The 12,202-nt window shown below is 45.8% G+C and overlaps 1 protein-coding gene across 1 annotated transcript in view; it reads right to left on the reverse strand.

Moving 5' to 3' along the window:
- The window catches only part of Ddx31 (DEAD-box helicase 31), a 70,942-nt gene that overhangs the window by 12,496 nt on the left and 46,244 nt on the right, over positions 1 to 12,202 (reverse strand). The window contains exons 18-19 of the mRNA XM_052726587.1: positions 6,668 to 6,779; positions 945 to 1,110 (exon numbers count right to left, since the gene is read on the reverse strand). Of these exons, the coding sequence (XP_052582547.1) occupies positions 945 to 1,110; positions 6,668 to 6,779 (278 nt within the window). The remainder of the gene's footprint in view (positions 1 to 944; positions 1,111 to 6,667; positions 6,780 to 12,202) is intronic.

Consider the following 12,202-nt stretch of genomic DNA (forward strand, 5'->3'; position numbering starts at 1 on the left):
GCATTCAAGGAGTCTACACCAAAATCTGGGTAAGGGAAGAAAAGTCTCTATACTCCAACACGGACTTACTTACTGTGTTTTCCCATACAGGTCACCCAATGAGGTGTCCCCTACCTCAAGACCCCCTACAGAGCACTCTCAGGGTCTCCAGTGCTCTGGCTATGGTGTGAAGCTGGGCCTGCTGCTGAAAGAACACCATTCCTTAAGGAGTGAAAGGAGACAATACAGACAGTTTGAGAGCAATTATTAACAGCACTGTGAGGTTAGACTCAGGGACAAGCTTAGTCCCTGACTCCAGGGACTCAGGACAACTGACCTCAAAGGACAGTTCTGGTCACCTTGAGATTCCTTTTACAAGGATCCTTTGGACAAAGCAATCTTGCACCCAGATGTGTGTTTTTTGGGAAGGATAAGCATCTGGCTTTTGCCTCTGTAAGACTCAGCATCCGAGGTGCATCAGCACCACGGATAGCTGCAGTTAGGGTAGAGGCAGCTCTTTTAAATCTCAGCCCCATCCCGCTCCATAGCTCACAAGGACTGAGACTGCCACCAGAGCTAATGATATGGAACACACCAGAAGCCTCCTGAGTTACTCTGTTGGGACAAGAAGACAACTCAACAGACCCCCGTCTTTCTGCTCAATAATCCCCACTACATTTGCATCCAACTGAATTTTTTGCAGGATTAGGCATTTTCCCCCTTGTTCCAAATGCTTCTGTATTTTGAGACAAGCAGACACGAGTAGTCTCTCTCTCTCTCTCTCTCTCTCTCTCTCTCTCTCTCTCTCTCTCTCTCTCTCTCTCTCTCTCTCTCACATACACACACACACACACACACACACACACACACACACACACACAGGACGGAAGAGCTGGCATCAGCCTTTCAGGTGACCTTGCCTGCTTATGTAAACAGAGCTCTGCACAGTCTAATTCCCATCTTACCTTTTCAAGCTTGCCTTCTTCTTCACAGCAGAGACACTGAGGTTTCTAGGAGCATCTCTTAGTCCAAAGCTCTTAGCCACATGACCAAGGTGTAGGGACCTGACATGGAAGATGGGCTTCAGCTCCCTAGGGTAGGTAGCATAGGCTCGGATGAAGGACTGCAGAGCTAGAAGAAAGGGGGAAGGGAAAGTAAGGATAGGGGTTCTGAAGTCTCAAGGCTACCCACCCCTATGCTACTCTTCTTTACCTTGCCAAGAAAGAGAACAGAACCAGGACAATTATAACACAGGTAACCTTAAGCCACACTTGTGTATGCTCTTAAAATCTCTAAAGGGCTGGGGAGATGCTCACTGATTAAGGGGACGGACTATTCCTGCAGAGGGCCTGAGTTTGATTCCCAGCACCCATATTGGACAGCTCCTAACAGCCTGTAACTCCAGCTCTGAAGGGATCTGCTACCTCCCTAGGCAACTGCACTCACCTATGCATACCACACACAGATACACATGCATATACAAAAGTTAAAAAAAATCCATAAACAAAAAATTACAGCCAAAATTACTCAAAAAAATCCTATAAAATTTGTTTTTACTGAGGAGTTTGCAACGGTCCAACAGGGAAGGGCCTGTTTTCTCTTTTGTCACACATGGTCTCAAGGCCCACAACAGTGCCTGGCATGTAGCATGTAGAAAATGTTGATCACTTAGTTTCTTCATTCAATCTGTGATCAACATTTTCTTATGAAAATTCTTAGATATTTTTATTAGGGGAAAAATCAGTTATTTTTGAATAGTTAATGCACACACTCATGCCAAGGAGAAAGGATTTCATAAAAACTAAAATAGTACAGGTAACAGTTGACCTGGGTACCCGCCACCAGTCTGGAGAGCCCAGTTGCAAAGCTGCAGCCCCATTTTGAAGTTAGAAGGAATGGGTTCCTTGTTCTAGACCCCAGCTGCAGCTAGAGATGATCTGGGCTCCATTCCTAAGTGCTGGAGCTTTGGCTGGGCCCCTGTGCTTTCCCCAGACATCCCCCTGGGGACAGATTCTCCTCTGTCTGGCTCCCTGAACATCCCACAGAGAAAGTGAACGCGTTGTCTCCCTTCTCCAGCAGAGGGACAATCTGCAGTGTACTCTGCCCATCACTGCTCTTTGACTTCCACACCCAACTCCTCTGCCAGGAGGGCTGGCACCGGCCCTGGACCTGAGGAAAGGCATCAGGCACCAGCCTCCCTCACCTGGGTGGCTGAGCCACTGGACTGGCAAGTTTGCCCACAGCTTAAGTGTAATATCCCAGCAGCACCTGGAGATTGCCGTTTATGAACAGTAATAAAAAGTGTCATTTTAGCAGATCAGCTCCTGGAAGGATCCTGGGAATCCATCAAAGCTCTATTTACTGAGCAAAGTGAACTCCTTTTCCCAATCGATGAGAAATAATAAGCACAGCAACTACTCTGCACCTCTCTCTTAAATCTGTGTTCACTCCCCTTCCAATAACCAGGGACCAGCTTTTTCAAAGAGCATCTTTAACACTTCAAATGGTCTGCGCTGTCTGGAGGGTTCCGACACTGGCCCCACCCACCGTTACTCACATTCTCCGAGAGGAACTCACCGGCATTGCAGTGACCACCAAGACCTGACTCTTCTACTTCCCTTTCTTCCCCCAATCCCAACACTTACCTCTGGTCTAAAACATCCCACCGAGCCAAGCTAATCCAAGAGTCCGGGGCACCCCGTCAGCCCCTATCTCGCTTTCTGCCACTGTTCCACATAAGCAGCTGAGCCCTGGGTCTCTGCCTGGCTCACAATCTTCCTCCTCCTCCATAGCACACACTTCCAGGAAGCAAGAAAGTAGATATATATCTGTCCCAAGAGATGTAGGTGCCCAGCTAGAAGCTTTACAGGGATAACAAGCTGCTGAGCAATGGCAGGAAATGTTTACACCCAGACATGGGTCCAGGCAGCATTTCACACTGCATATTTAACTAAACCTTAGTGTCCTACAGGTTTAGTGTCACTGGGACAGAGACAGCTGGCTGTCCTTGCACACGTGCATAGACTTCCATGTTTGGCTAACTCTGAGACAGCAGGGGCAGGAAGTGGTTCATGCTGGCAGTGTCTAGAATGTACAGAAGGAATAGGGCTGTGAGACCAGCACAGCAGAAAGTGGAGAACTGAAAGGAGACGTTTATTCAGGGTGACGGATGGAGCTACAGGCAATGAAAGTTGAGCATTTTAGTTGCCGGCTCTTATTTCCAGGGAGCTATTTAAGGTGTATGAATTACAGGGAATCTGTCTAAAATAATCCACTTGGACACCTTGTCCTTTTTTATTCATGGGCATCTGGATCAGGAATGGGAATGTCATACAGATCACTCCTAGGATAAGGTGGCAAAGGAACAATATTGCAGGCTGGAAACACTCCTCCTGCCCCACATTACAAGCCCTATCTGGTCCACCACAAAGGTATACATACCTATACCAATTACCCAAAGGATGTGAGAAAAGAATGCCTTGTTATGGTTTTCTTAAAAGACAAAGCACTTGGCAACGTGCCCAGCCAATGCCTTTCCACTGAGGTGAGGAGGTAAATGTATTATTATGACCAAGAAGTGTCCCTTCCAAGCACAAGTGTTAGAGCCACACATGATTCCTACTCTGCAGGGAGGCCAGAAGATAGAGATGACAGACCATGGGAACAGGGGCATGTGTAAGCAGAGGACTCTGCTCTCCAAAACTTTCCTTCAGAGTCTAGACTGAGAACACATTACAGCTACTTCTGCAGCCTAAGTCCCTAGTTAAACAACACACAGAGCAGAGGAAAAGGAATGACTGTTCTAGAGACCAGCAACAATTAAACTGACTATTAATAACGATAGGGTCAAAACATGCAAAATGTATACTTGGCCCAGTTTCTACCTAGTTTTCTGCCATGAAGGCAAGCCAGCTGCATTGTTAATTATTTACAAGGCAGGTTCTGCAATGTCACAAAAAGGGAAGCAAGCTGGTTGAGGAATTTGTATATGTAAACTGAAATGCAAAAGGTAGTATCAACTTATGGGGTACAATGGCTTTTCATATGTCATGGGTTAAGTTCCTTTAGAGCGGCAGATGCAGACACATTCCTCCAAACCTCCCAGTCACAATCCTAAGTAATAGGAGAAATTAATGAAGGTCTCTGTGTCCCAAGATAGGTGACTAAGGTCTAAGGTGAGGGTAGCTGGTTCCAGCCCTTACAAACCTGGAGTGAAAATCAGTTGGCAAACAAGAGGAATGATCTATGTACTTTCTTCTTGTATGTATATACCACAGATGTGGGAGCAGCTCTGCTCCTACAGCTTCAATAGACTGCTGATGGCAGACACTCCCCCCAACCACAATTGTTGACAACTGCTTGTTGCTAACTTTCAAGCGACTATCCAGGCACCTACGTAGGGCAATCTTGCCAAGGTACAGGAATACCACTGACACAGCCAAAGTGGATGGTGTGGCGGGCATCTTTCCATTGCAACATCACTAACGATCCGAATTTAGCTGCGGCAGTCACCTTCCTCCAAAGGTCAAAATCACAGTGACAGTCTTTGGCTCCTCTACAGGGAGGTTCTCCGGAACTATGGGGAATTGCTGAAGACAAGGTATTATTTGAGAAGTGACTAGAAGGACAGACACCAGTTATATATGGCTGGCAAGAATAGACTTCCATTACATGCAGTTCTGTTTGAAGTGTCTTGACAACCAAACCCTGTGCTGAGGGTTAATGATGACTATCTGAAAACATCTGTTTATCTTTTTGTTGCTGCTGAGGACAGAGCTTGGGAGCCTTGTGCTCTCTGGGCAAGTGCTCGACCACTGAGCCGCATCTCCAGTCCTGCCGCTCTGTTTTTCTCATCTACTGCTTGATGGCTACTCACTGGAACCCAATCTCCAGCTTTCAATCTTACCCCAGGGTCAATTCTCACACAGCCGCCAAGTGACCTTTTAAAACCTATGGCCAACCTGGACGTGGTGGCAGAGGCCAGCCTGTTCTACAGAGTGAGTTCTAGGATAGCCAGGGCTACAAGGAGAAACTGTCTCAAAAAACAAAAACCCAAAACCAGAAAAACAACAACAAACAAACAAAAGAACTCCAAACCAACCAACCAACCAAATCTCTTTGCCCCGAGCCACACCTTAGTTCAAAGACTACTTGGGGTAACCCTACAGACTTCAGAGCAACCTCCAAGCCCTACAGGATTCTGCCCTAGCTAACCCAACCTTGACTACATCACCTTCCTTCCTTTAGAACATAAATACTTATCCCATTTTGCCTTGCTGAACTATCACATTCTCAGCGAGGCTTACTCTGACCTCTTTACCAATCACATTCCAGTCATCACACCTGCCTCCCCCTTACCTGCTGTCCCTTTCTGTAGTCTGTACCACTATCTAAAATACCTGTTCACTACATTACTATCTCACAGCTACTCCTGTACCTTTAACACATTAGTTTATAAAGCAGAGGATGTTTTCCACCTACCTCCTCATGCACTGAAGCATCTGGGACAGCACCAAACTCTATTAACACTGCCAAATAAATTACTTTTTAAAAGACACTTCTAGCTGGGAGTGGTGGTACATGCTTGTAGTCCTAGCACTTGGGAGACTACGGCAGGAGGATCTCAATTTTAAGACCTGCTTGGGCTACATATGTAGCTCGACCCTGTCTCAAAACTAAATGAAAACTATTTTTAAAAGAACGATAGCCATGCTTGGTAACACCTTCAACCCAAGCATTCAGCAGGCAGATAGATTGCTTGTAAGTTTGAGGCCAGCCTGCTCTACAGAATGACTTCCTGTTTAAAAAAAAAAAAGCTTCATTTTTCTCAAAAATCTCAAGGAACTCCTAGAAAGAACTGTGTATCCCTCCAACTTGGGTCTTTTTGTTTATTTGGTTTTTGAGAAAGGGTTTCTCTGTGTAGTCCTGTCTGTCCTGGAACTCACTCTGTAGACCAGGCTGGCCTTGAACTCAAGGGATCCGCCTGCCTCTGCCTCCTGCTGCGGGGATTAAAGGTGTGCGCCACCACGGCCCGGCTCCAACTTGGATCTTTGCACCAATCAGTTAGCAGCAGGAGCATTCCACTAGGAAAAAGAGGTGGCGATTATAACCACACTCACTGCTCAAGATGAGCTGTTAACTCCACCCTAACACCCGGATCCCAGGGGCTAATTTATTATTCTACAAAGGGTCCGAGAATTACATCAGTATCACTTTTATGAATCGCCCAGGTTCATGGTCTATGGCCTGTCCTCACAACCATTCTCCTTTTCATTTGTACCTTCACACAGGAACTCCTTAGGTCTAATGCTTCCAGTCCTTATCTTCATCTCCAATTTCCATCCTACAACTATTTCTGCCAACATGTCATCTCTGCTGTCTGGTGTTCAAAGACAGAAAAAACAGATCCCCAAGATCCAAGCTGTTGGGTCAGAGCTCTAGTCCTGATATAAGCCAAGATAAAGCCTCATTTGTGAGAAAAATGGAGATGTATGAAATTAGCATTTAATATCACTTTAAAGCCTTCCGAGCCCGATTCCAAACCCTGCAGAATTACTGCAGAATGAAGGCTTTGATTGGTACACAGAAGTCCCTGGATGTCCTCTCAACCATGGAAGTGTGTGGTGAGGGGTGAAGCCAACACCTTGTGGGGCTACCCCACCCCCAATCTCCTGAGAATTCCACTGACCTTTCTTTGCCCAGGAGACCATCCTCTCACTGGAGTGCACATAATCTTCAAATACTGTCTGCAATACTGTGGCTCGTTCTCGGATTTCCTGGGGGCCACTGGCATGGGATTTCTGGGAGGGTGACGGAAGGATTAAAGGAGAGGCAGAGTTGAAGTCAGGAATAATGAAGCAGTTTATAATAGATTTAATAACAGTAAAATCACACGGTAACTACCCAGGGGCCAACGAGGGTAATCCTTTCAATATTACTAGGGAAAGAAGGGAGCTATAAAGATGTTAAAGTCAAGCAAAGATGAGGACGGCGTTAAGGGGGAGCAGACCAGGTCTATTTGTTTGTTTGCCTACTTTCCTTCATGACCTCTTATCACTCATGTTCAAAGTGAAAGACCTTTGGAGGTACTCTGGAGTTTTCCAAGCCTAATTCTGGCATTTTAAACAGTGAATACATGCTGTTTTTAAATAACTCTTTTCCCCTTAGACTTTCTCCCTTATCCCCCACATCCCCATCCCTCCCAATAGTGGAAAAAAAAGCATTTTTTTTCCTTAAGACCATTCCAGTGATCTGCCTAAAATTCAGCCTTACAAGGCTTTATATCCCCGAGTCTTGAGTTTGATCTCCCTTCCTAGAGGTTGGTTACCAGTGTTTTAGGTTTGCTCCAGAAGCCTGTGACCACCATGCTAAGTTCTGAGGGCCTATTAAGAAGGTGGCTTTTCAGTAAGCCACATTCAAAGGCTGCCTTAGTCCCTGCAGCCAGGAATACCACTGTAGCCACTGAAAACTATTAATAATATATATGACCATTTTCATCTTTTAAAAGTCCCAGAGAAAAGATGTCTTTTAAAAATTCTTTCTAGAAAGTAGTGATTTTTATTTCCTTTATCTCACAACAAACAACGGCATGAGGAGGCTCTAGCTTAGGGAGGCAGGTCACCCAAGTGCAGCCACTCACGTAAAATGGCTACAGAGCCCCAGACTCCATCCTCCTTTGTAGAACCCGGGCTTCCTCTCTGCCCTCAGAGGACAAGTGTGGGCACCCGAGTCCCCCTGTGTCTTTTAAGGCTGGAGAGGAAGAATAGAAGGGAGAGGAAAGAAAGCCTCTTTTTGGACAGATACTCTTCTCTGCATGAATAGAGACTTAACAACACGAAGATGTTTTTGGTGTAGTCACATCATCCTGCTACCTGTTTGGCTGATGACAGTCTAGCTGATTTCACGGTACATGGTCTCCCTAAGGGCTTTATCCACCACAATGTCAGGAGAAGCACCACTGAGGAGCCATGTTACCAAAGTGGACATTTGCTATTGTCATTAGCGAGGATTGTTTCACCTCTTAACTGGTGTGAAATGCAAACTTTTCTGCTGTCCTCCTTTCATTAAGCCACCTCAGCAGCACAACTGTCACCTCGCCTGCATTTTTTTTTAATATGAATGTGAAATTAGTGAAGATGCCCTTTCCCCTGGCGGACAGAATCCTCTGTTATTAAAAAGTAAAGCACTTTAATAATGAAAACTTTTTCCTCTTTTTCCTGTGTTTTAACTGTTTAAAATTAATGAGAAGGGCAGAATGGTTGTCAAAGCGATATTGAAAGCCGGGCAGCCAGGACCGAATAAGCACAAAAATCCCTCTAGAGTGTTAAATAAACAGAGCTGCAGCCCTCTCTGAATCCCTCTGTTGGTTATTGTATACATTCTGTAACAGCTCTCAGAATAGATCTGAGAGCCAGGGAGGCAGAGAGGTTTCAGAATTCCAATAAAGGCCTCAAATTAAAGACAGCCTGGTGCGAATTCCAGGAGAAAATTAAAGAGACCTCAAGCTTAAGTGACAGGTGACTTGCTTCTGTGTCACAACTGTCAGGGGATTTAGTGATAATATGGCAATATATTACAAAGGGCTTTTCTTATTCCCCCCTTTAGGTTTCAAAATGAGGCATCTTTTCTTCCCAACCAAAAAAAAAAAATTACACATATATAATGTGAGTGTATATACAAGTGAAATGTGTAGAAAAATTATAAAATCAGGCTTACACAGTTAAAATGATGAGGTCAGTTTTAGTGAAACGTATGAAAAGTTAACAACAGAAAACAATACATTTAGGAAAAAGCATGTCTTACCCCCAATTCCAGAAATACTTTCAGACTGCCCCTCCTGAGAATGAATGGGGTGATTTTTGGTTGTGGGGAGGACAGTCTAAATTTAAACTGAAGACGGAATGGGGCAGAGTTCGCAGTGCCACCGCAGCCCTAGACAGGTAAACGCTCCTGTAATGAGAGTGGGTCAGAGCCCTGAGGCTCGTGAGCAGGCAGGCAGCAGTGCCTCTCCCACCCTCAGACACAAGCTGGCGACGGTTAATGAAGCCAGCCTGCAGCTAGCGGACCACGGGCAGTGGAGAAAACATGCTTCCAGCCCTCTACTGGCTCTTGGTGTGCCTCTGTCTGCAACACCCCACTGATCCTGGAGACAAAAGACCATGAGAAAAGATGAGCTAGGGGCTCTGATCTGATTTTAACACTTCCCAATGCCAGCGACTGTTTGGGGAATTTTACAAGCAGAGCTCACAGGACAAAAAAAACAAAAACAAAAAAACTTGGAAGAAAAACATGCTGGGAGGGTGCATACTCTGCATAAAAACTTCACAACGCCCAGCAGCCAAGAGACAGACATCTCAGAGAAAACTAGCCTGGACCACTGTGTCTGTGAAAAGTTTTAGGTGATGGCAGTGCTGGGCAGGAGTGTGTACATAGTGGAGGCACTGTGCTGAACAGCCAACTTCCAAGATATATTTAACTAAATGGAAGAATTTTGTTTTAATCACTTTCCTGCCAAGCTAAGCTTCACCTCGTGGTCCCCAGAACCTTCTGAGTGCCTCCCAGTCAAGCTGAAAGATCAAATTTATTCTCTTTGTAGGAAGGTGAACACTCACACCCAGACGCAGCTGTATATATATTTCATACACCTAAATATGAAATATACATTTTACAGATGCTTCACTCGCTTTCTTTCTGTTCACAGAAGTCCAAAAATGTGTGTGCCAAAGGGACATTTACCATGGGCTCGAGTGGAGCTGGTGAAGAAGAGGGGCATGGGAACGAGGTGCAGCATCTGCATGCTGCTCCTTGTGCAGCTGCTGCAGAGCTGTCTGCATTTTAAGGAGTGAGTAGCCAGGACAGGTACGCTTTTCATGAGAAACAGAACAGAAGCTGGACCAGCATCCACTGCACCCTTCCAGGCCAAAGCTGTGTGATTAACAACACCGCAACTTAGATCAGGCAGTCTTTCCTTTGAGTTAAAAAGGAAACTTGGTCCTATAAGCTAGGTCTCAATCAACAGGAAGTCCAGTGTGATGAATTTAGTTTTCCAAGTTAATAATACCTGGCAATGTCAGTGAAAACCCAATCTTGCTTAGCATTCCCTCTCAAACAAACAGCAGTAAACCATAAAACTAGAAAAGCATCCAACTCATTCCTACCAAAAGGTGGGAGCCAGGTGGGCTGGGGAGACGGTCTTCACCCTGGAGAACTCACACGGTTAGAAGGACAATGAGCTCTTTCTGCTCGTTTATTAGACTCTCAGGCAACCTCAGACATGGGCACTCTTATTCTCCTTCTACAGACAGGAAGACTGAGTTCTGGAGGAAGGGAATCTGCCCAAGGCCACAGAGGTAGCAGTGGCGAGGTAAGGACTCGAGGCCAGGCCTTTACAATGGCTCCTAGGGCTCAGAACGTCTTTGAGGCCGGCCCCCAGCCAGGAAAGGCTTAAGGAGAACTGATGCTACAAGACCACAGAAGGTCACATGTTAAAAATGACATGGCCAGTTGCTGAAAGAATAGAGGGAAAGGGGAAGGGGGGCACTGTTCAGACAGACACAAGGATCACCTCCCTGGAGAGGAAAGTCTATGTTCAGGGATAAAGACTCAAACCAAAGCTGGTTCCAGAAACAGACTACAGACGGCTGTCTGATCCAACTTTTTCGGATCTCACTTTGTCACTCTGCAGCCAGTTCTCATTTCTGGAGGGCAGGCAGTGCTTACACTCCATTTATAGAGCACTGGCAGGAAAGTGTGGCAGCTACACTGTACAGCCCTCCCTACCTCATGGGATACTTTGTGCTTTAAGACCTTTTCACACTGTCCTCTACTCTCCTTAGAAGAGCATGTACACCTCAATTTTACACCCCAAGCAGCTGAGGTATGAGACAAGCTGACCAAGGACCTGCTCTTCACCCACTCTCAACGCCGCATCCCCAAAGCCCCCAAGCTCCCTGCTGACACTACGGAGCTGAACTGGAACCTCGAGAAGCAGCTTGAAGTAGTTACAGGAACATTAAAACATAGAAACTCTAAGCACAATAGTTACAGAATAACCGAGGTGTGCAAAGACCACAGTACATCTGTGTAACAGATGCTCAAGCCCTTAAAAACAGACTAAGCTCACTCTAGTATGCCTGTGATGTGTCTTTCACATGGAAAGTCACTTAGAACAACTTGTTGATCAACTGCATCTTTAACAGCTTTTTCTAGTCACAAGGGTCTGTGGTGTGGTATCATTTACTGACCAAACTTCATCTCTGTGGAAACATCAAAGATCTACTTACAAAAACAATTCAGTGTGGAGTCTGGAGTGCAGTTCTGTTGTAACATGAAGTATGCACCAAGGCCTTGGGTACATGGTCAGCGCTACTGAAAAGAGCATTTCCAGCTGGTCATGTGGGCATACCTGGACACTCAGCACTGGTGAGGCTGAGCCCGCAGTACCCTGAGTTCAAAGCCAGTCTGGGTTACATAGTGAGACCCTGTCTCACCAACAAAACAAAACAAAACAAAACAAAGAAACCAAGCAGCACTTGGGTTCTCCTTCTGCGCTGTGGTTAGGCAGTACGAGTGGGGCCACAGGGTGAAGCTGATACGAGCGCTCCGAAGATAGGTTGCTGGCTTCACGGTCTGTGCAGCTCCTTCACTCTGAGCATCACTCTCCTGGCCTAGCAACCAGGTCCTAGCTACCTCCCGGGGTTACTACCAAGATTTAGTGGGGCCCCACTCAAAACTACCTGCTGACATAAACTCCCTTAGGTGTGCTCTGGAAAAAGAGAGCTTAAGCCAGGGCCTGGCAAATCTAGCCCTACTTCAAAGGCAGTATCGGTCCAAATACAGGCACCTGATGCATGAGAGGAATATCTCGGCCTGATCCAAGTGACTCTGATTTTCCCACTGCATCATCGGGCCTCAGAAAATAAATGTAAAATATTCAAGTAATTAGCCAAGTCACATAGAGCAATACACAGGTGCATACGCTACACTGAGCAATGGACTAGAAAGGCGGGCCTGAGAGGCAGTAGGGAGGGGATGCTCAGGTCTGCAGGCACAGCTCGCTAGCTCCATATGGAGCTGCATGAATAGTAAACAATTTTTCTTCTTAATGATCTCAACTTTACCCTTCTTCTGTGGACAGTGCACTCACATTAAAAAATGGACAACCTAAGTGTGTCTGAAAGAGAGACAGAGATATTTATTTCTTCCATTCTGCTATGGATGGACA

This window comes from Peromyscus californicus, unplaced genomic scaffold (genome assembly GCF_007827085.1).
Source record: "Peromyscus californicus insignis strain IS unplaced genomic scaffold, ASM782708v3 Scaffold_7__1_contigs__length_154581171, whole genome shotgun sequence".
Lineage (NCBI taxonomy): Eukaryota > Metazoa > Chordata > Mammalia > Rodentia > Cricetidae > Peromyscus > Peromyscus californicus.